Raw genomic sequence first — 24,391 nt, forward strand, 5'->3', positions numbered from 1 at the left:
GTTGTAGGAGTGTACCATCTGGGAGAGATGAACATGGGTAAAAGTCTTCACCAGCCATGGACCTTGAATCCCTCTTCTGGATAGACCTAGAGCTCCAGGGATGGAGCCCAAACCACTAGGCCACACAATAGCCCAGCCACTTTTTGTCTAAGATCATTCACCGAAGTCTGACAACTTTTCATCCCATTCCCTTCTAGGGAACAGAGTCCTGATTACAATATGGAAATCAAAGGCACATGAAGATTCATTTTAGAGAAGGTGACTTTATTTGGTAGAAACATGTCTCTGTGAGATGAAGAATGCCTGTAGTTTTGGGGAGGGAGAACTGTAAGGACTGAGGAGGGCAGGGTTATGTCTCCTAGGTTTTAGCCTAGACTCCCTACTCCTTCTTTGGCTAGGGAGGAAAGAGTAACACAAAAGCTCATTTTATTTTACCCTACTTCCAGGAGCCGAGTGGGTCAGCTTGGGGTGAAACCATGAATCAGTGCTGTTTCCAACCTCAAACAGAACTCAAGGATGCTCTGTCCTAGATAGGTAACAATCACATGTCAGAGGCTGGGGCTTGATGTTGTCCTCAGGGTCAGAGGTCAGGACATTGGAGGCTGTTCTTTAGGGACAGAGGGCAGGAGATAGGAGTGCTCCTCAGGGTTAGAGTGTGGGGGACAGGAGGACTGTTCTTCAGAGTCAGATGTTAAGACTTGAGAGTTGTCCTCAGCCTGCATCCCGCTCCAGGTCCCCAGGACCTCTGTGTACAGCTCCTGATTCTGTTCCTTCCATCGTCGGTACTTCTCTCCTGTCAGTTCTGGGTCACCAAGCACTTCCTCCAGGACCTGTAGCTCCTGCATCTTTGCCTGTGAGGGGAACAGGAGGGAACAGTCCAAGCCTAGAGCTAACCTTGGAGTCTAGCATCTAAATCCAGCACCTGTCCCAGTCTAACCCACATTTTTGAATCTAGAGTCTAGTATAGGAAGACTTGGTGAAAGGTCACATCCCAGCTCAGAACCTAGAGGTCCACCCTCCCACTACCTCCCCCTCACTCCCACCCCAGCTGAAACCAGACTAGAGCATGAAGCCCAGAGCTGAGCCTGAAGTCCAAATCCCATGGTGGAGGCTGGGAGCAGGAATCAAAGCCTGAATCCCAGAACCCAGCCCCTTGCCATGCCTGGCTCCCCGATGCTGACCTTGAGTGTGCTCTGTAACACCCGTACTCGGTGTGCCTTCTCATTGAGATGGGGTTCTCGGTTACGCCGCAGGAAGGAGCTCCGCCATTGCTCATGGGTGACTGGTTGTGGTTGGCCCAAAAGGGACACACCACCCTGCCTCAGCCCCTGTACCATTCTTTCCAGTGCCCCATCACTACTATCTGTGGAGGGAGGGAGCAGGATGTGAGTGTTCCCACTCCAGACCTCATCCCAGCTCCAGCCCCAGCATAGCACCTGTTGGAAGACCAAAGGAAGTTCTTGGGCTGCTCTGAGTGGAGCTTGGTGCCAGTGCTGTGTCTCCATGGAGGGGACTCCAGGTTTGGGCTGGGCTGGGCTGCAGGTAGGGCAGAAGATGAGGATAATTAGACTGAGTTCCACACCCCACTCTTCACCCAGCACCTCCGACTCACACAGGCCCCTTACTCACTGAAGCTGAGCGAGACCCAGCTTCATCATCAGGATCTTCTACTTCAGTCTCACTGTAGCAATCTGGGGTAGGAGGAGCAATTGAGGAACCTATTAAACCTTATAGGGTTTGGGAAGGCCAAGTGATGGGCTAGGGCATCTGAGTTTCCAGCCTTTGTTCTAGGAAAGGTGGAGGTTCAGGTGAGACTCAACTTCCTTTTATTAACTCCTATGAGGTACTTACCTTCCTCTCGGGATGCAGTGGCCCGCCCTGGAGAATGGTACTTGGAAATACAGGTAATGAGATGACGCACCCACCTATGGAGAAGCGAGTGGATCTCAGGGAGACTGAAACTGCAGTCATCAGTTTTTATTTACACCCTAGAGGCCTGGTGTGGTGCTGTAGGATAATGCATTGGACCACAAGGTTGATTTGAACCACAGGGTCGGTGGTTCAAACCCATCAGCTGCTCCTCGGAAATACTATACAGGGTTGCTATGAGTCAGAACTGACTCGACGGCACTTAACAAAAACAACTATAGGCAGAAAAGGAGCACTGGTAGCAAAGTAGGTTAGAAGCTGGGCTACTAACTACAAAGTCAGCAGTTTGAGTCTATCAGCCACTTGCTCTTTGGCAGAAAGAAAAGGCCTTCTGCTTCTAGGATATACAGCCTCAGAAACCCTATACAGGGTCACTAATTGACTTGATGGCACACAACCACCAACAACCAACTGTAGGCCAAAAGGAATCCTGGTAGTGTAGTGGGTGAAGCACTGGGCTGCTAACCATAAGATCAATGATTCAAACCAGCAGCTGCTCCACAGGAGAAAGATGTAGTCTGCTCATCAACATCTACAGTCTTGCAAACCCTAGGGAGCAGTTCTACTCTGTCCAACAGGGTAGCTCTGAGTCGGAACCGACTCGATGGCAGTGGGTGGGTGTATTCCAAAGAGTCCTGGGGGCACAAAACAGTTAAACACTCGTTTACCAACTAAAAGGCTGGTGTTTCAAATGCACTCCGTGATTGCACGGGAGAAAGACCTGGTGATCCGCTCTAATAAATTATGGCTGAGACAACCCTAGGGGCACATGGGATTGCTGCGAGTTGAAAATCATTGGATGGAACCTAACAGCAGCAACAACACCACTGTATGCCAGAAGCTTTGCACCCACATCACCTTCTACTTCAATCCTGAACAACTCTGAGAAGCAGGAAATTCTTAGTCTACTTTTTAGACGATGAAACTGGGGCTAAGAAAGGTAAGTAAATGCCTCGATCAGCCATTATCAGACCAACTCACCAGCCCAGACTCCCAGGCACTCAGAGACTGGTAACTGGGGTGGCAGGGAGGGGACACTCACATGCTCAGATCAGCCAGGGTATCAGCAGCAAAGATGAAGGGTTTGTACACACTGTGGGTGAGCTGGAACACACTGCCAGGGGACAGAGGGGCCACACTCAGCCTGCCTGTGCCCATCCAGAACTCAGGCTAGACCAGGAAGCCCAACCTCCCAGCCCTTCACAACCCAGGATTTACTATTTTTTCTTCTGATCCTGTCCACTTTCCAGGCTGTAGTTGGAGACATTGATGAGACCCTCGGCCTTCTCATCCTAGAGGGTTCACAGTGTGAAGGTCAGCTGGGAACCTCAATACTCTTGAGGCCTAGGCAGGCTCCTAGTTACCCCTTGGGTCCCTGAGGCCAATGGGGGTAAGAGAGAGTCTTCCTGGGCTCTCTAAACACAGTCATTTAATACTTAGGACTCAGGTAGGACTGGGGTAGGGAAGGCAGTGTGGCTAAGGGGAACCTCTGAGCCAAGAAAGGGGAGCTCCCTGATACCGAAATAGACGGGGCCTGAATTATGCATTTGCTCCCTCCACAGACACAAAAGAAGCTGCTCCAACCATTGAACTTTGCAAACCCTGTGCCCATGTACTGGGGAGACGAGCGTCTTTCCCTTCTTCCCATCTGACTCACCCCAGGCATCACTTTCTCTGGAAGCCTTTTTGACTCCTCAGAGTGGACTGAACACCTCTGCTGGGCTCCCACATGTCCATAAGCTTTTCTTTCATCATAGCATTATCCCCTACAATGTCCCCAAGTATACATGCATCTCCTTCCTCTCTCAGTCTCTAAGTCCCAGAATAATTGGGACAGTCCAGTTCTGTTTTGTATCTCTCCCCAGTGCCCAGCCCAGAGCTGGGCACACAGTAGGTACCCAGATGTTTGTTGAATGAATAAATGATTGAATAAATAGCCCATCACTGAGATGGACAGAATAACAGAAAAGGAAGAATAAAGATCATTCTCTCATGCCTCTTGAGATATCCTTTACAAATTGCTGTGACACACAAACTCATCTCACCCTATGGAGTGTTCCTATTTGACAGATGGAAACACTGCCCCCCACCCCCCCACCCCATGACTACATATGGGAGTGGGTAGTGGAATTGGGACAAGAGCCAGGTCCTGAGGTGACTTGCTTGCTTACCCTGGGGGAGGAACTCACCTGGGGCTGGTGGTACCAGTAGAGAGTATGTCCCTTGAGCACAAACCAGCAGCGGCGCCAGCGTGGGCCCATGAAGCCGCTAGGCACCTTGCGGAGTAGTAACCAGCCATCACAGTCAGGCTGGCCCAGCTCCCTGCATGACACCCGCCGGCGGCTCAGCCGTGTCGCCACACCTGTGCAGTACAGCATAGCCAGGGTGGTGAAGGGCTGAGAGGTGTCCTGGATGCCTAAGCCTGTTCCCTGGCTCTCCAGGAGCACCTCCAACTGATCAGAATGTTACACATATCGTCTCTGAGGTGGGGGTGACTCTTCCCATTTTAGACACGAGGAAACCAGAGACCAAAGAGGATAAGCCTTGGGTCAAAGTCACAGAGCTGGCCCAGGCTGGGAGCTGTGGGAAGTATATATGTGGGGCTGTTTGGAGGGTCTGGACCAACCCTGTAAAGATTCCTAAGACTTTTTCTACATGGGATCCCTTGCCCAGACCGGCACATTTCATACCTTTTGATTTCTTCCGACCAGGGACAGGACTCTGAAAGGACAATAAATGGATTAGAGACAGGTCTAGGTGCAGAGCTCCCCCATGCTCCTTGCTGAGTCCTGAGCTTACCTTGTCAGGGTGTCCTGAGGGTTTCAGAGTCTCTATTGTCCCTGATGAGAATGTGGCTATGGACACAGGGGAGATGGGCGTGGGTTCAGGATCGAGGGAAGCAGAGTCTATTGGGGAGAAAGGAAAGAGGGAGAAGGTCCTGAGCCCAGTGTTATCACCTGGGGAAAGGGCAAGTTTAGGAGGTCAGAACCAGGCAACTCAGATGTGTTGCCTGGGACATTACCACCTGGGGATGTAGGGCTTTGAAATTACCTGCCCAGGCAGGGGTGGGCTCAGGATTTGTGCTTGAAGTCAAGTCAAAGGCAAAGATTTCTTCTGACTGGGCCCTGAAGAGAGCAAATGGAGATGAGATGCGCCAGCGATTCCCACACTGAGACATGCGCCCAAGACAGAGCCTGTTACCTGGGAGACAGTGGACCCAGAGCCAGTGATTGCAAGGTGTCCAAGACCTGAGGAGCAGTCTGAGGAGCAACCAGAAACAAGATGATGGAGCTGACAACAAGAGTCCAAAACAGAAAGGGAGTGGGGGTGGATGGGAACGGTGGGAGACAGATACCTGTGGGGGGTTCTCAGGCACTGGGACCTTCTTTAGTATTAGGCTGGTCCCACCTGGCTCCCGAAGCAGCTCTCTCACCACGTTCTTATGGGGCCAGCCCACCTGGGAGACAGGGCAGCAGAGATACACTGAGCTGGCGGGAGGCTCTGAGGCATCCCAACAACTCTTCCCTTCCTACTCAGAACTTGCTCTCAGCCTTTTGCTTCTGTCCTACCTTACTCCTCCAGGAAGTCTCCATGAGCCCTTCACCTTGACTCTGCCAAGCTATTCTGAGCTGACTCATCTCATGGAAAGCAGTCCCACAATTCTTGGCTCCCAGCAGAACCCTTAGTTTCCTCCGCACCCTGTACCAGCCCTGGGTTCTATGTACCCCACGTCCACCCCCATGAACTTCTCTGCCTCACTTACCACCACCTGATCATTGATCTGGACAACTTCGTCTCCAGGCAGGATCTGCAGTTGGGAGTTGGAGGGGACCTGCTGTAGGAAACGGGGTTCCAAGAATAAGCTTCCCTAGGTTTGAAGCTGGCTTGGTTGGCAGGTGAAAGAGCTTGGGGGTGAGTGACTGAAAAGGGTCAGTCTCTCACCTGGGGGCCAACTCGAGACACAAAGTGAAGACAGTTGCTGGTCGTGTGAATTTCCAGACCCTGCAGAGGTAGAAGAGGAATCACCAAGGGCTCAGGTAGTAGGGGCAGCAGGCAGGAGGCCTGCTGGGTGCCGGGACTCTTATGCAGGCTGACTGAGGTCAGAGCTGGCTCCAATTGGGCCCTGCCCCAGACTGCTGTTGACTCTGGCTTTGTTACTCCTCTCTGGGCCTCTGCTTCCTCCTCCGAGAGCCACAGGGAAACTGCATCAGTGATTTCAGAGGCATTAGAATTTTAGTAACTTTACTGAAGGGATAAGCAGAGATGGGGAGGGGAGGGGCAGGGCTGGTGGCTCTGGTTTCCCCAATTGGTCAAAGATTAAAGCAAATGACAGATGCTCATGTCACTTCCTCTAACTTGCTCCCGAGCCTCTGGGGCTGGAATGTGCCACCTGAGACCACCATGCTCACTCAGTCCCCTCAGGATTGGGAAAGTGCTGAAACCTGATGAGCCTGATTAAGTCCTCTGGGCCTCTACTTTAATATCTATACAAAAAAGACTTTTCAGTTGGAATAATCGAGATTCCTAGAACTATATTTCAGAGCCCAGAAGAGACAACTGAGGGGTCAGAGGTGGGAGGTCAGATGCCAGGCCTTACCAAAGGCTCGTCCAACTGCACCTGCTCTAGCACGGCCCTCTGTGCCAGCAGCTCTTCAGGGCTGCAGTTCAGGATATTGTGGCAGATGCCCACCAAGTGGCTGCACTAAAAGATTCAAACAGGGTGTGTGTCCAGCCTGCGCCTGCTCCCCCACAGTCCCTGCTCCCCTTCTCCTTCCTAGACTTACAATTCTCAGGACTCGGCTCTCCTTCTCAGCTGCTGGGCAATCCTGAAAACAGAGTGAGAGGTAGGAGCCACACTGAGTAAGAGGGGCTGCGTCCATCTGAGAGAAAAGTGGGGTTCCCTACAGTCTCTCCCCACTCTCTGGCTCCTCCCAGAATTTACGGGAACCCCTGAGCTTTGACTGCTAGGCTTCCTCCACTGAGACCAGACCCCCAGAAGTCACTGCACATGCCCTTCCCTCCCACCTACTTTGAAGTGTCAAACAACTGGGGTCCCTGCCAGCTAGGAGCCCAATGCCACCACCGACCTGTACCCAGTAGCTGGACTTCCTCTCTTCCTGCCCTTGCCGCACCCTCGCCCTCACACCTGACCCTATGCTGATTCACAGGTTATAAAAAGCTCTAGCCCAATTTGGTGTCTATAGCCTGGGCCAAGCTGGCCGTTGGATCCCCTACCTCCTGCAAGGCCTGACCCAGCTCTCCACACAACTCTCCAATCTCCTGGCAGGCTGAGAAGTCATTTAAGTGGGAGAAGAGGTACCTGACAGGGAGACAGAGCAGTGATTAAGGGACTGTGCTTAACAATAAAGCCACGTCACCACTTGCCTGCTCTAGGCACTGGGGATGCAGATGTGACACACATCATTATGTCAATAATGATTTCATGCCAACTGGAGGGAGTACTATAGAGTACAGGGAGCTCTGAGGGTGTCACAGAGAAAGCAGACCTGAGGAGGTGACATTGGAGTTAGACCTGTAGGATGAGCAGAAGCAGCTAGTGAAGGAGGTGAGGGAAGCATTCTGGTAATGACTATTGATATATCTGCTCTGACCACAAGCTAGAGGGGATCCAGGCATCAAAGCACTCATGCCTACACAGTGCAGTGCTGATGGACAATCCTGAAAATCCTGCTACTTTTGGACAAGAATCTTTCTTGTCTTTCTCTCCCATGCCCTTTGACACTTGGAGAAGACCAAGGATGAGAAGGGCCTCCCACCAGTCATCCTGACCTGTTGAGCCAGAAGAGGAGGGTGCGAGCTTCATGCACCAGCTCCACAGCTGCACTGAGGACTTCGGCAGGGGTCTCGGCACAGGTCCCTAGATGGCCTTGGGCTAAGCTCTGGAAAGCATGGGTTCCCGACAGCAGCCTCTCTGTCAGGCTTTGCAGGTTCTCCAGCTGTAGTCCAGCGCTCTGTGCCGATGATGGGGAAGGTCACTTCCTGCGCACTGACGATCACCCATCAGCAGCACTCAGGATGGTGGACGCTGTGGTCAGTGTGGCCACCACTCACTCACCAGAGCCCGGAGCTGTTCCACTCCATCCAGGATAAGCTCCTGATGACCCAGAGGCCACACGGTCAGAGCCTCCAGGTTCCGGGGGCAGAGCTGGAGCAGATACTTACCAGGCAGCTTCCAGTCCTCAAAGGGATAGTCCTGCAAGGAATCATCGAGGCCTGGAAGAAGCAAAACAGGGGTCAGCATGGAGGCTGTTACAACCCCTCTTGTCAGCTCCTCATCCCTGCAAAGCCCTTTTCCCTTCCATCTGCTCCTAACAACAACCCTGCACCCCAGGCTGTGTTCTACCCATATCATAGATAAGGCCATTGAATTGAGAAGTAGGCTAGTATAGGGTGATGGTGCTCAAAGGGTGGTCCCCATACTGGTAGCATCAAACTCACCAGGGAACTTATTAGAAATACAAATTCTCACACCCTACCCCAGACTTGCTGAATCAGAGACTGGGGGTGGAGTCCAGCAGCCTGTGTTTTAAGAAATTCTCCAGGGGATTCTGATGTTAACTCAAGTCTGAAGACTATTGACACAGAGGATAAGAACATGGGCTCTGGAGTTGCGCTCTTGTCCTATATTTGAGTAAGTGCCTCAGTTTCCTCAGCTGTAAATGGGGATAATAAAAGCACCTATTTTCCAATCATGGACTTCTGGTGTGAGCTGTAAGATCAGCACTGGACTATGAAGCACAAGGTTGGCACTTTAAACCTACCAGCTGCTCCTTGGAAACCCTATACAGGGTAGCTACAAATCAGAGCTGACTCGATGGCACTTAACAATATCTAATCATATCAGGCTCCACCACTCATCTGTCAGTGTGTTGTACTTTGGGGGCTTGTGTGTTGCTGTGATTCTGGAAGCTATGCCATGGGTATTTTAAATACCAGCAGGGTCGCTCAGCATTTCTCAAGTTGAGGGAACTGAACAAAACATTCAAACCTCGACTTGCGTTATTGAAGGATTCTCTTAGAAAATTATTAAATGATGCAGAAAGCATCAAAAAAAGATGGAAGGAATACACAAAGTCACTGTACCAAAAGGAAATGGTTGATGTTCAACCATTTCAAGAGGTAGCTGATCAAGAGCCAATGATACTGAAAGAAGAAGTCCAAGGCGCACTGAAGGCACTGGCAAAGAACAAGGCACTGGGAATTGAAGGAATACAAATTGAAATCTTTCTACCAAGTGAGGTGGCACTGGAGGCACACACTCATCTATGCCAGGAAATTTGGAAGACAACTACCTGGTCAACTGATTGGAAGAGATCCATATTTGTGCCCATTGCAAAGAGAGGTGACCCAATGGAATGCAGAAATCATCAGACAATCTTTTTGATATGCTATGAGAGTAAATTTTACTAGTAATACAGAATGGTTGTGACCATACATTGACAGAGAACTTTCAGAGGTTCAAGCCAGATTCAGAAGAGGATGTGGAACGAGGGATATTATTGCTGATGTTCGATAGATCTTGGCTAAAAGCAGAGAATACCAAAAAGATGTTTACCTGTGCTTTATTGATTGCGCAAAGGTTTTTGATTTTATGGATCATAACAAGCTATGGACAACAGTTCCTCCAGGAACTCCCTTCCCAAGGACAGTGAATGTATCTAGCTACCTCCCTCCCAAAAGAGCTCCATGTTGAGTTGCACATACTTTCGTCTTTGATTGTCTCATTTTCTCTACTCTATGAAGTCAGAACACTTAATCGTGCTCATGAGGAACCGGTACGTAGATTAAGAGGCAGTTGTTCGAGCAGAACAAGGGAACACTGAATTGTTTAAAATTAGGCAAGGTGTACGACAGGGTTGTATTCTTTCACCATACTTATTCAACCTGTGTGCCAAGCAAATAATCCGAGAAGGAGGGTTATATGAAGAAAAACGTGGCATCAGGATTAGCGGAAGACTCATTAACAACCTGCGATATGCAGATGATACAACCTTGCTTGCTGAAAGTGAAGAAGACTTAAAATACTTACTGAAGACCAAAGAGCACAGTCTTCAGTATGGATTGCATGTCAATGTAAAGAAAACAAAAGTCCTCACCACTAGACCAATAAACAACAGTCTCATCACTGGAGAAAAGATTGAAGTTGTCAAAGACTTCATTTTTCTCCGATCAACCATCAACACTCATGGAAGTGGCAGTCAAGAAATAAAACGATGTACTGCATTAGGCAAATCTGCAGGAGACCTTTTAAAAGTGTTGAAGAGCAAAGATGTCAGCTTGAGGACTAAGGTGTGCCTGACTCAAGTCATGATGTTTTCAATAACCTCATATGCATGTGAAAGTTGGATAGTGAATAAGGAAGACCATAGAAGAATTGATGCATTTGAGTTATGGTGTTGGAGGAGAATATTTGAAAATACCGTGGACTACCAAAAGAACAAATAGATCTGTGTTGTATGAAGTACATACAGTCAGAGTGCTCCTTGGAAGCCAGTAGTACGGCCAGACTTTATCTCTTGTACTTTGGACATATTGTTAGGAGGGACCAGTCACTGGAGAATGATTATCATTGTTTTGGTAAGGTGGAGGGTCAGAGAAAAAGAGGAAGATCCCCAGAGAGATGGGTTGGCAAAATGGCAGCATCAATGGGCTCAAGTGTAGCAACGATTGTTAGGTTGACCCAGGACCAGGCAGTGTTCTGTTCTGCTGTGTATAGGGTTGCTATAAGTCGGTGCCGACTCGTTGACACCTAACAACAACAAAAACAATCATATTAGGTTAGATTACATGATACATATCAAGTCCTTGGCCCATTCTCTAGTTTGCAGTAGTCAAAAGCAGCCATCATATTATTATTGCCATGACCCACAAGACTATAAGATTGGGTCACTGCCTGCCTCTTCAGCCTCTCCTCCCAGCAAACACACTACTTCAGATCCAGAGCACTAATTCCCTGTGGTAGTGGTGTGTTGTAGAGTAGGTTCCAAATCATAGTGACCCTATACAGCATCTCCAAGGCTGTAAATCTTTATGGGAACAGAAACCCTCATTTTTCTCCTGTGGAATGGCTGGCAGGTTTGAACTGCTGACTTTGAGATTAGCAGCCTGACTCCTAACCTGGTGTGGAGTTGTGGGCTAATGCACTGGACTGCAAAGTCAGTGTGAACTGCAAGATTAGGGGTTCAAGCTCACCAGCTGCTCCTTGGAAACCCTATACAGAATCACTATGGGTCAGAACCAACTCCAAAGCACTTAACAACTCCCTGTAGTTCTTGGAAAGTTCTTGTTTGCTTTAGGTTCATTACTGCTATTCCTTTAGCCTCCTTCACTAGGCAACTGGTGTGTGACCAATAGTTGTCCTTTATCCTGGTGTGGCTTTAGGAGCACTGGGCTGGCAGTTATGAGACTGCCGCTTCCTGGCTAGGGACCCTCCAGGAACTCCCTTCCCAAGGACAGTGAATGTATTTGGCTACCTCCCTCCCAAAAAAGCTCCATGTTGAGTTGCACATACTTTTGTCTTTGTCTCATTTTTCTTTATTCTGTGAAGTCAGAATTGCCTTTCCCATTTCTTGGATGGAAAAACTAAGGTCACAGAGCTGATGAGTAGTAGAACTGGGTCTGGAGCCCAGTCTGGGAGTCTGACTCCAGCCTGAATCCCTGCCCTTATGGGGCTTGGTCACCATGAACCTGCCCCCAGCAGCCTCCTCTGAGAGGAATTTCCTCACCTCCTCAGCTGTGGTCAGAAGGGCTTATTTCCATGGAGTCTGTCTGCCATTTATTTAAGCCTTTTGCCACTCGTTCGCTGGGGGGCTTGCTGAGGCTGGAGAGGGCGTCTCCCTGTTCCGGCTGTGCCAACCCCTTCAGTTTTCTCTCTTTGAAGAGCCTAAGAATGGGGATTTGATGCTATAGGATAAGCCCTGGACTGTGAACCACAAGTTGGCAGTTCAAACCCACCAGCTGCTCCTCAGACACCCTATACAGGGTCACTATGAGTCCAAGTTGAGTTGACTCTGTGGTACTTAAAAAGAACAAAGAAGTGTAGAGAGGGGAAAGAGACATCAAGGTGGGTCCTAGTCTAAAGCCTCTGAGAAAATCACTTCCTGGCTCTATGGTCAATTTCTTTCTCTGAAAAAACGGGTTTAATAACAGCCCATTGGGCCCCACGGCTCCGGGAAGATGGAGATAATGTGGGCGTGGACCCTGCTGGGGCCTCCTGTTTTCATTACACAAAACCCGGCCTCCCCATTCCCAGCCTGGTGGCCTTTTGGGATGTTGGTCAGATGGGGGACCTTCTTCTGGGTCCTTGGGCCCTCCAAGGTCATGTCGTCTGTTCCTCTGCCTAGCACAGTACCTGGTACATGGAAGAAGTTCTAGAAATACTTGTTGACTGACTAACCGACTGACAGACTCGGCAGGTCCTTTCCTTCTTCCTGCCCCTCTCACCTTCCCTTTTCTTCTTCCTGCCTACCAGGACCCCACACTTTCCTCTCCCCCAAGCCCGGCTCTGTATACCGGCCCCACCCACCTCTTAGCCAAGCTGCCACTTTCTCAGGGGTCCAGGTCTCTACAGGTTCCATGGCCGAGTCCCTCGGTTGAGTTCTGTGCCCTTTCAGTTCGGCCCTTGCAGGAATTTCCGCTCCCAGAGACCAGACTGGAGCGGGGCCGGGGCGGGGCCGGGGCGGGGCCGGGGCGGGGCCACTGCATACCTGAGCCCACGTAGCCCGCCAGGTGAGACTCTGCGACAGCCACTGGTCCACATCCTGTCCATCAGCAGAGATAACCCGCCTCCGCCCCGCCTTTTTCAGGTGTCCTTTGCTCCAGCATTTGGGCAGCTTGCCCAGCGGGCGGTGCCACTGGCAAGTGCGCCGGTGACCGCAGAGTTGACCTGGGATCTTGCCCCAAACTGTCTTCAAGTCACAGGGTGACCCTGGCTCCCAGGCTATTAGAAAAGGGGTCAAACAATGAGTGATGAGTGCAGCCATCCGCAAGGCAGAGGTTAGGGAGTCTTCAGCTTGTTAGCTGTGTGACCTTCGGTTAATTAATCGTAACTTCAGCACGTCAATATAAGTGGGTGTTGTTGTTGTTGTTAAGTGCCCTCGAGTCGATTCCGACCCATAGCGACACTGTATAAAGTTTCCAAGGAGCAGCTGGTGAGCTTGAACCACCGACCTTGCAGTTCAAACAATTTTGCAGTCTGATGCTTTAGCCCACAGCGCCACACCAGGAATCCCCTATTTAGAGGGCTGTTGTGCAATATCTGGATTAACAATTCTAAAACCTTTAAAATAGATTTGTAAACACATCCTTTTCGTTTTCAACATAGTCTTTGACACTTTGGTGATCTCTTAGAATGATGTTTTTAAAAGTATAATACAAAACATTAGTCAATCACAAAAGAACAAATAGTGTATGAGGCTGATGTTGTTATAAGTTAAGAAAAGGTTTTCTTGATAAAAGGAATGGTTACAGGGGAAGAGAGGAGGGCATTTTTCACAGGCTGGAGGAGGGTTGTTGTTAGGTGCCATCGAGTCAGTACCGACTCATAGAGACCCTGTGCACAGCATGTTCCATGGGTGACAGGGTAGTCAATATACAAGAGGGAGGTTAGCAGAGAAAAGAGGAAGATAGTGGGAGAAACAGGGAGGAATGCAATAGTTAAAGTGAATAGAGGTAAATATGTTAACGGTTGGTACATGGAGGGGGATTGCAATCATTGTAATGAAAAAAAGTATATTATTTATTGAATGTAAAACTGATGATCTACTCTATAAACCTTTATTCAATTCACAAGGGTTTTTTTTTTTTTAATGCTTATGTTGTTATGTGCCGTGGAGTCGGTTCCGACCCATAGCGACCCTGTACAGGATTTCCAAGGCTGTAAATCTTTACGGGAGCAGAAAGCCTCATCTTTCTCCCACGGAACAGCTGGTAGTTTCGAACTGCTGACTTTGCGGTTTGCAGCCCGATTCGTAACCACTACTACTTAAAACAGTGGCCCAAATGCTTATTCTGATTAAAAAAGAATGAAAACAGTCACCATTCCCTTTACCTTCACCCTCGCATGTAAGACTAATCTTGTCCTCTTGTGATCTATTTTTTCCTGTTGCTTTCAATTTGTCTGGCTCGAGAAGAGGAGACGAACATACAAAGGACAAAAATGTATTTGGATGCAGTAGCTCAAAGAGGGAACAAATCTTTACAGCGAGGATTATTCCCACCCCCTCCATACTCTGAGTAGACAGGGATGGGCAACTTGGACATTGGCTACCCAAAATGGGGGGACTACAAAAGCAAGAAGTGATGGTTTACAAGCTTTCCAGAGGGAGTCTAGATCCAGAGGGTGCGGAGGAAGATATTATCTCCACTGAGTAGTATCCAATCTATCTGGGCTGGGCTGATGAAAGGAGATGGGCATAGATCCCTTGTGGTACAATGGTGAATAATTGTTATCAGGACTGACTGTGATGGTTGGAAATGTAAAGGTAGACATTTTGTAGCAAAAGGAGAGGAGTGATTGACTTCGCAGTCTAGGAATGGAGGTCCCTGGAACCATCAAGGGAGAAGAGTGGAGTGTGAGACCCTACCCAGAGAAGCAGTGATGCCAGAGATGGAGGCAGAGATGACAACGTGGACAGATGGAGTGGCTGGGGGGCTCTAGAACCAGAGAGGGAGAGGGGCTGTGTGCTGATGACTGGGGTGGGGGTGGGGGACAGGCTTGTAGGGTATATACCCTTTGGTTGGTTGATGACTCATGGAGGGGATTGTAACCATGGCAATGAAACGATATACGATAGGATGAATATAAAGCTAATGTTCTCCCACGTAAACTATACATAAGTCACAATAAAACATTTAAAAAATATATTTGGAAAGATGGCAATACTTTATTATTATGACATGGCAACTGGCTTTCAAGTGGTTAATTATTATAAAGGTATTAAGACCTTTTGTGACCATTTAAAAAAATTATGAACATTTGAATTCTTAGATTTACAATTGATGATATTTTCACAAATGAAAAAATTTTAAACAAAAATTTCCCTCCCCCTCATGTAAGGAACAAACAAGTTGGCTTTGACATTACCTTAAGGAGACCAAACAAGAGCCCACTCCAAGTTTACAAGCATGAATTTGAGTGTCTTTGTCCACTGCTCCTCGGTGTTCAAGAAGGTTCTGATGCAATAGCATTCAACACCATCTCCAAGGTCTTCCATCTGTCCCCTCTCCACATCGATCCTGTAGGGCAGGCAGAGTCCCACTTTCTCAGCCTCTTCCTTGAATTGCTGCAAACAGTCCAGGAAAGCCACCATTGCAAGGTCAAACTTATCCAAGAAGACACTCTGCCCCTCAAAACAAAACAAAGGCAGTTCAACAGAGTCATCTGTTAGAGACTTCAGATAGGAATGGTTTCCACAGGGGATAAGTTGATATCTCTGAAATTCCATTCCCATTTTCTTGGAAAGGACAAGGAGCAGTAGAGCTGTCTGCCCCCAGGCAGCGCTGATTTCATTCCAGCTTACGGGAACAGTGGGGAGGCAGCCCAATTTGAAGTTATTGATGATGCCCAAAGGGCCTTCATACTGGATATCAAATGTCATATTGAAGATACTGGTTTTTGCCAGTTGGTCCAAGTGGATCTGGGTATATTTCAGCTGGTTCTCCAAGCTCCTCAGCTCATCAAACAATTCCAGTTCTTGACGTTTCAAGGCACTGCAGTCCCTCAGGTACTGTATCTCTTGCTGGTTCAGCGCTTCAGTCTCTGCCTGGGCTGCCTCGTGGTCTCTTGCTGCCTTTTTCCAGTTCTTCTCCATATTACCCAGCTCTTGGACTAGCCTTTCCTCTTCTAGCTCCAAATCCTTCAGCTCCTTCTGCAATGTTTCCATCTCATTCTCACCTGTTGTCAGTTCCCTGGTCTCCAAGCAATTTCTGTAGCTCTGACTCGTAGACTCTGTGATTGTGAGTTGGATGTCTAGCTGTTCAAGAAGGTTGTCAGTGCACTCCTCACACAGGGGGTGATCCATAGCTTTCTCACCAGAGAGGATGTCAAATATGTCTGCAGTGACCTTCTGGCTGCTTGTTCTCATGGAACTCAAATCCCCGAGTAGGATGAAGGGGTTGAAATTCTCCCAGGACATGGAAGTCTCCCAGGACTTCATGCTGTCATCAGGAAGGGGTCTGCAAGAGGCACCATCCTGTAGATTTGTAGTATCTGTTTCCTTCATGGAAGTAGGATCTTCCTCCTTGATTCCTCCAGACTTTCCTTGAGCCAAAGGGAGGAGTGGAACTGGTAGTTGTTGGGTGGTGCTGAGGCCCAGGGTCTCTGCAGACTTCCCAAGTTTCAGAGGCTGCCTGCAGCACTGGCACATGAATCGGATGGAGAACATACTGGAGGACATGATTCCAAGTTTCCTCTGACTCTCCAGTGACCTTAAACTCCGAGGTGAGTGCATCTCATCTAAGTCTCCAACTTAAAACCTTACCATGTGACACACTCCTTAGACACACCTTCTTTAGCTCCTTATGGGCAAGGAATTCTTCCTAGATGGAAAAGCTGTTCATAATCCTTTCCTTCTTTAACATTTTCAAGGCACACTTAAGGGTAGTCTTTCAAAAAATAAAATGCGGTCATGGTACTTCCCTATTTAAAATGTTTTAATACCCTTATCTTATTCTTAAGATAAAATCCAATCATCTTGACTTGACACCCAAAGCCCCAACCAGCCACACCCCTGACCCTGTCAAAGGGCTGCTTCCCAAAGGCAGGGAGTGATGGTTCAGATTCATTGGGGTGTGGTCCAGGACTCAATGTGTTTAAACACATCAGGCAATTGCAGTAGTCTAGACCTTATGCTGAGAGACATCAAGAGATTACATTTTTCTCTGGTGCCTTTCTGTTTCAGTCTTTAAACCTGCTACCATCTGTCATCATTTAACCATTTCTAAGAGCTTTTAGCTTCTATCTGAACCTCAAAAACACTGTTCTATCTGAACACAAAAACACGGAGGTGGGATGGCAGTTTCCTTTACAGTAAGGAAACTAGGGTGCAGAGTTTCAAAAGGAAGTCAAAGTTCCTCTAGCCCTCATAATCTGAAATCCCTTAGAATCAGCTGCATCTTTTAGATGTTGTTGTTGTTAGGTGCCATTGAGTTGATACCGACTGACTCATAGCGACCTTATGCAGAGCAGAATGATCCTGGGCCAACCTCACTACTGTTGCCATGCTTGAGTCCATCGATGCTACCACTTGGCCAATCCATCTCATTGGGGGTCTTCCTCTCTTTCTCTGTCCCTCCACCTTACCAAATATGATATCCTTTTCCAGTGATTGGTCCCTCCTGACAATATGTCCAAAGTATGAGACGACGTTTGGTCATCTTGGCCTCTAAGGAGCACTCTGGTTGCAGTTCTTCCAAAACGGATCTATTGGTTCTTTTGGCAGCCCATGGCACTATCAATATTCTCCTCCAACACCATAACTCAAAGGCATCAATTCTTCTACGGTCTAGGGTTTCTGAGGAGCAGCTGGTGGATTTGAATCACCAGCCTTGCAGTTCAAACTAACCTTGTCTAGCATATTATTCAGCAGTGCCACAGCAGGACTCCAACATGATGGGAGGTGAGGTGGGAGGGATGTACTTTCATCTGAATGGTGTGGTTGTGGTGGCTGAGGAATACTGACTGGGAAGATGCCTGTGATAAGTTTCTTTTTCAAAAAAAATTTTGGGGTAACAGAAGTAAGGAGTTACGCTAGGGTTAAGACTATGGCTAGGTCTAGGCTATAGGATAAATACTGGACTGTTAGCTGTTAGGTTGGCAGTTCAAATCCACCAGTTTATTCCTTGGAAAACCTATACAGGGTTGCTATGAGTCTAACCTACTTGGTGGCACTTAATAACAAGGCTAGGCCTAGGGCTTTGTTTAGTGTTAGTTTTATCCATTCTTTAATGGAAAAATGGATAAATAAACTGGTACATATATACAGTGAATCCTTGTGTGGTGCTATGGGTTAATGAGCTTGATTGCAAAGTTAGTTTAAATCACAAGGCAGTTCAAGCTCACCAGCTGCTCCTTGGAAATCCTATACAGGGTAGCTATGGGTTGGAACTGACTCCAGAGCACTTAACAACAACAACATACACACAATGGACTATTATGCAAAGTTGAAGAATAGTAATGAATCTACAAACACTTCATAACATGGATGAACTTAGAGGGCATTATGCTGAGTGAAACTATTGTAACTAAGTGCTTTCACTCACAGATATTCTTGTATATGGTTTCTGTGGCTTTAAATGTTCTTAGGAGCAGAAAGCCTCATCTTTCTCCCAGAGCTATGGTGGGTTCAAATCACAGACCCTGTGTTTTGCAGTTCAGTGCTTGAAGGACAAATATTATATGAGTTAATGCGTCAGACTGCAAAGCCATTTGAACTGCAAGGTCGGCGGTTCAAGCTCACCAACTGCTCCTTGGAAACCCTATACAGGGCCGCTATGGGTCGGAACCAACTTGACAGCACTTAACAACAAACAACAACTATCGTAAAAACTCAAGAAAAGGTTTTCATACTAAAAGAAACATTTTTTGATGGTTAGAAGGTGGACATATGTTAAATTGGTTGATGGGGAAGGCAATACGCAATTTAGAATAGGAATTAGGATAGAGCTTAGAGTAAGGATTATAGTTAAATTTATTTAATTAATTATTTAATTTCCTCTTCATTTGGAAGTTCTGTAACTACATTATTTTCCCTTTTTTAATTTAAAAAAGTTTTAATGCATTTTTTGTATACAAACCATACACATCAGTAAAAAAGCAATGCTTATAAAAATGATTTTATCTACATTGTACACACATTTTGTATTTATGCAGTGATTTGATTTATCTATGTATAAATGTGTGTGTATTTATATTTCAGGGAGACGTTCTTGTCAATTGTTGTTGTTTGTGAACTGCTGACTTTGTGGTTCAAACTGACTTTGCAGTACAGTGCATTAACCCACAGCACCACACCATGAGAAGTAAAAGATGCAAAATACCTTTAGGATGACATATGGACATTTTATGAGGATTGAAAAATAACAGAAAATTTTTATATCATTATTTGAAAGGATCTCTGGGGACTCAATGCTTTTGAACCCCTAAACAATGTCGCTATGAGTCAGAACCTACTCTATAGGAAGAAGATATGGCAGTTAGCTTCTGTAAAATTAAGGCCTTGGTCTTTGGAAACATAGGGTCATTAAGAAGCCCAGTTGATTCATTGACAAGAGATAATGGGTTTAATATTATTTAAATGAATGGAAAAAAGCTTGATAACCCTGCATTTTGTAATCAGTTGTATAAACGTGGATTTTTACATATGTAAAGGAGCTCTAGTAGCTTAGTGGCTACAAATTGGGCTGCTAACCTCAGGATCAGCAGTTCCTTCGAAACTACCAGCTATTCATCGGAGAAAGATGAGGTTTTCTGTTCCCGTAAAGATTTACAGCCTCAGAAACCCTGTACAGGGTCGCTATGAGTTGGAACAGACTCCACGGCACATAACAACAACAAATCATCCTCTGGTACTGTGCGGAACACACTAGAACAGTAAATGTCTCTAGCAAGGCTTTAGAATTTTCATATAGCTCCATGTCTTTAGCCAAACAGGAGGTCTTTGACTATAGTTGTTTTTAGTTGCCATTGGGTCAATTACAACTCATGGGAATTCCAGTGTGCAGAGTGAAACAGATCCAAAAAGCTTTCAAATCCATGACCTTTCAGAAGCAGATCATTAGGACTGTCTTCTAAAGTGCCTTTGGTAGGTTTGAACTGCCAACATTTCAGCTACTAGTTGAGTGCTTAATTGTATGTACCAAATTTTAATATAACTTCATATGCTTTTTTAAAGTTTGGAGCTGGGGTAAAAGAGGATTAGGACATGGCTAAGTCTGAATAGGAGTCCTGATTTAGTGCTGTAGAATAAGCACTGTACTGAGTGGTTGATTTGAACCACAAGGTTGACGGTTCAAACTCAGATTCCTCTCCTCGGAAACTCTTTACAGGATCATTAAGAGTCAGAACCAACTTGATGGTGCCTAACAAGAAAATTAAGCCTAGGGTTCTTGTACCATTAGGGTTATGGTTAGGACTAGGGTTAGTGTTCGGGGTACGGGCAGGGGTTGGGCTAAGGCTAGAGTTAGTACTCGTCTAGTTGTAAGGTCACTGGTAGGTTTACTTATTTATTTAGGATTAACATGATTTATTTCATTACCAGTCTTAAAATTGCTAAATTGGACAAAGCCAGGATAGTAACTTAAATTCCAAGTACTTTTGTTGCGTCACAACCCGATTAACAAGGTCCTGTTATTGAGTGGAGGGTGCTAAGGGTACGCAAGAACCACAGCATATGTAGCAAAGTGTTAAAAATCCCTTCACTGAGAAATAGGTAGACAGATCGTAACAGCCAGGGATCTGCTCTACTGGCTCTAGATACCCACTAAGCCCCTTTAGAGGAGACACACATGAGACCTCCCAAGGCACCATGGAGACAAGATGGGTTGGGCAGACTAACACTGGGGCATCCCCACCGATGGACTGTGGCCTGCCACTCAGTAAAGCCCATTGCTGGGAACGATGGCAAGCCCAGGTCCTTCCCAGTGAAGTCAGCCAGCAGCCTGACATTTGGCTTCTTCAGCTTCTGTTGTCTTCCCTGGTTCTCAAATTGTTACCTATGGAGGAGGTAAGCTCCTTTTTCTACCCTGGACCAAAGGTGGGATAAGCTCCTTTTTCTACCCTGGTAAATAGCCCCTGCCTTCCTGGGGCTGTGCTGATTCAAAAAGGGATCAAAGCCCAGGGATCCTCCACCCCAGACCCACCTCTCATTCTCTGTGGCAGTGTTACTACCACTGGTCAGCAGGCTGTTTGTTGCCCTTAGGTGGCCCTCCCATTAGTCCAGCACAGCAGGGCAGCAGAGCTGGGGGCAGGGTCTGGTGACAGTAACTGGAAGCAGGGCTCAGTTCTGGCTGCAGCTCCAGGCTCAAATGGGCCAGCTTTAGCTCAGGTTCCTGAATGGTGTCTACTCATTCCCACCACCCATGTGTGGATGGAGGGCTGGAGTGTTAGCCAGGAAGAGGGCAGCAGGAGGAAGTAAATTAGTGTAAACATTTTTTTTAAAAAAGTTGCAGGTAGCTTAACAGTAAACATTTTAAAAAGATCAAGCTCTCTGCCCTTTCTTTGGGGATCAAGAGGCACCTGGTGGTGAGGGTACTCAAAAGATGGTGCAACCCCTTTCCAGCTGCTGCGTGTGGGTCCAGGTTTGCCTTTCCGGTAGTACCCATGAAGATGACCTTGACCTCCATCTTCTTGGTCAGGTTCAGCATTCAGTGCTGACTGCCCAAGGAGTAGAGCTTGTCCCTGTGTAGCTCGCCCACCTCCTGGCCTTGGTTGCCCTTCTTCTCCTGGCACACCATCTCGAGGAGGTCAATGCCTGTCTGCACGGCCTCCACATCACTTGCACAGCCAAGAGTGATGTGGACGCAGCTATCCCGAGGCAGGTTGTCAGTGGGTGACAGTTTGTCCACATCACCTGCCCACAACAGCAGCTCCTGGTCATTTAACTCCACCAGGGCTCCAGTTGTCTTGGGTGTCACAAAGAGGGCAGAGACCGTCAGTGTGAAGGCCTTGCAGTATGATTTCCTCACCACATTCTGCTGGGCATACTCATCTGCCCCAGCTGCCTTCCCATAGTCACAGAACTTTGTGCAGTGTAGCACACTTGGGGTCTCTTCCTGAAGTAGGTTACGAGTTCAATCTTCTTGGTCTCCGCCCCAGAGACAAAGCGTTGAAGCTCCTTCTTGAAAGCTTTGTGGTTCCCCAGCTCTTTCAGGAAGGCATGGCCAGCCTTGAGAAGGCTCTCCGAGCTCTTCTTGGTCAGGAACCATCCGAAGAAGAGTGGCAGGAAGTCCTTCTCCAGGCCAGGCTTCAGCATCTTCAGCTCATCGCTGACAGCTGCCACTGGTTCTTCTCCTTGAGCTGGGCACAGTCCAGTGGCCATGCCGTCTTGGGCTCCACGAGCACTACTTGGTACTGGTACTGGTTAGCCATTTCAAAGAGCTGTTGCAACCGCGCCCGCTCATGGTTGGTGTCATCCAGCACGAGCGAGCACTCTGATGTCCCGGGGTAAGTAGGCAGTCCTCGTCCAAACCGCTTGTGCTCCTCAGAGAAGCCTCCGTGAATGCCAGAGTTAATCTTGTAGGCATCTGCAGATACCATCTTGGGGCCATCGCGGTACTTGGACCAACGTGGACTTGCCGCTTCCTGGCAGGCCGCGCAGAATGAAGAGCGTCTTGCACTCTTGCAGCGTGGTCACTATCTCCTGGTCCTGCAGGAAGGGAAACTGCAGCTCAGGCCTATCCTTGGCCCCTGAGGATGAAATTTTGTGGAAGAAGATTTTAGGAATGCGTGGCTCTTTCAGGAGATGCCTCAAGGTGAGGAAGAGGCGTCACGGTTGCTGCCTTTGCAGGCACTTGCTCTTCGGAGCCGCCCGCCTGCGTGGAGGGACTCGAGAGTCCAGCGGAGGCGCATGCACCTAGGTTTACTTATTTTTATTTTTTTTCTTGAAATCTACTTAATTTCCTATTTATTTGGAAGTTCTATAATTACATTATAAGGAGCTCTAGTTGCCTAGTGGTTACAAATCAGGCTGCTAACCTCAGGGTCAGCAGTTCGAAACTACCAGCTGTTACGTGGGAGAAAGATGAGGCTTTCTGCGCCCGTAAAGATTTACAGCCTTGGAAACCCTGTTACAGGGTCGCTAGGAGTCGGAATCGACTCCACGGCACGTAACAACAACAACATAATTACATTTACCCTCTTTTTACTTTGTGGATTTTTTGGTTGCAAACCGGTATCTGATTCCCTACTTTCAGTCTTGTACATTTGTTTCCTACCAATCGTCTGTCAGTTTGCTGTACTGTGGTGGCTTGTGTGTTGCTGTGATGTTGGAAGCTATGGCACTGGTATTTTAAAGCCCATCAGAGCTACCCAGGTAGACAGATTTCAGTGGAGTTCCCAGACTAAGACAGACTAGGAAGTTGTCAAAGACTTCATTTTGCTAGGATCAACTATCAATACTCATGGAAGCAGCAGTCAAGAAATCAAATACCATATTGCATTAGGCAAATTTGTTGCACAAGACCTCTTTCAAGAGCAAAGATATCAGTTTGAGGACTAAGGTGCGCCTGACCTAAGCCATGGTATTTTCAATTGCTTCATAAGTACACGAACCTTGGATAATAAATAAGGAAGACTGTAGAAAAATTGATGCATATGAGTTATGGTGTTGTTTGTTGTTGTTGTTAGGTGCCATCAAGTTGATACTGACTGACTCATAATGACCTTATGCAGAGCAGAATGAAACACTGCCCGATCCTGGCCCAACCTCACTACTGTTGCCACGCTTGAGTCCATCGATGCTGCCACTTGGCCAATCCATCTCATTGGGAGTTTTCCTCTGACCCTCCACCTTACCAATCATGATATCCTTCTCAAACAACTGGTCTTTCCTGACAGTATGTCCTATGTATGAGAGATGGAGTTTGGCCATCTTGGCCTCTAAGGAGCACTCTGGCTGCTCTTCAACACCTTAAAAAAGTCTTGTGCAGCAGATTTGCCTAATGCAATACATCGCTTGATTTCTTAACTGCTGCTTCCATGAGTGTTGATAGTTGATCCAAGAAGAATGAAGTGTTTGACAGCTTCAATCTTTTCTTCCTTGATAAGAATGTTGTTTATTGGTTTAGTGGTGAGGATTTTTGTTTTCTTTACATTGAGATGTAATCCATACCGAAGGTTGTGCTCTTTGAACTTCATCAGTAAATGTTTTAAGTCCTCTTCACTTTCAGCAAGCAAGGTTGTATCATCTGCATATTGTAAGTTGTTAATGAGTCTTCCTCCAATCCTGATGCCACGTTTTTCTTCATATAACCCAGCTTCTCAGATTATTTGCTCAGCATACAGTTTGAATAAGTATGTTGAAAGGATACAACCTTGTCGCACACCTTTCTTAATTTTAAACCATTCAGTGTTCCCATGTTCTGTTCGAACAACTGCCTCTTGGTCCAGGTACAGATGCCTCCTGAGCACAATTAAATGTTCTGGAATACTCATACTACGCAATGCTGTCCATAACTTGTCATGATCCACACAATCGAAAGCCTTTGCTTAGTCAATAAAGCACGCATAAACATCTTTCTGATATTCTCTGCTTTCAGCCAAGATCCATCAGACATCAGCAATTATATCCCTAGTTCTATGGTCTCTTCTAAATCCTACTTGAACCTCTGCAAGTTCTCTGTCAATGTATGCTTGCAGCCATTTCTGTATTACCTTTAGTAAAACTTTACTTGCATGGGATATCAAAGAGATTGTCCAATGATTTCTGCTTTCCTTTGGGTCACC

General features: G+C 47.2%; 2 protein-coding genes and 1 pseudogene across 2 annotated transcripts; all 3 read right to left on the reverse strand.

Annotated features, from left to right (window-relative positions):
* Positions 1 to 580: 580 nt before the first annotated feature.
* Positions 581 to 12,527, reverse strand: CNKSR1 (connector enhancer of kinase suppressor of Ras 1). The gene is given in 22 exon segments (XM_006862267.1): positions 581 to 625; positions 627 to 851; positions 1,182 to 1,363; positions 1,437 to 1,536; positions 1,630 to 1,691; positions 1,852 to 1,925; positions 2,972 to 3,043; positions 3,148 to 3,221; positions 4,119 to 4,291; positions 4,620 to 4,650; positions 4,729 to 4,835; positions 4,981 to 5,054; positions 5,131 to 5,189; positions 5,285 to 5,386; positions 5,693 to 5,761; positions 5,872 to 5,931; positions 6,527 to 6,631; positions 6,714 to 6,755; positions 7,165 to 7,249; positions 7,720 to 7,901; positions 8,006 to 8,163; positions 12,476 to 12,527. Coding segments are annotated over 22 exon segments (2,133 nt in total).
* Positions 12,528 to 15,035: 2,508 nt separating this feature from the next.
* Positions 15,036 to 16,334, reverse strand: LOC102837318 (beclin-2-like). Its single transcript, XM_006862388.1, has one exon. It carries the CDS (start codon positions 16,332 to 16,334, stop codon positions 15,036 to 15,038), a length of 1,299 nt encoding a protein of 432 aa, XP_006862450.1.
* A 4,545-nt stretch (positions 16,335 to 20,879) lies between these two features.
* Positions 20,880 to 22,516, reverse strand: LOC102837693 (annotated as a pseudogene).
* Between the last annotated feature and the right edge of the window lie 1,875 nt (positions 22,517 to 24,391).

The sequence above is a fragment of the Chrysochloris asiatica genome, unplaced genomic scaffold, assembly GCF_000296735.1.
Source record: "Chrysochloris asiatica unplaced genomic scaffold, ChrAsi1.0 scaffold00047, whole genome shotgun sequence".
NCBI classification, from domain to species: Eukaryota; Metazoa; Chordata; class Mammalia; order Afrosoricida; family Chrysochloridae; genus Chrysochloris; species Chrysochloris asiatica.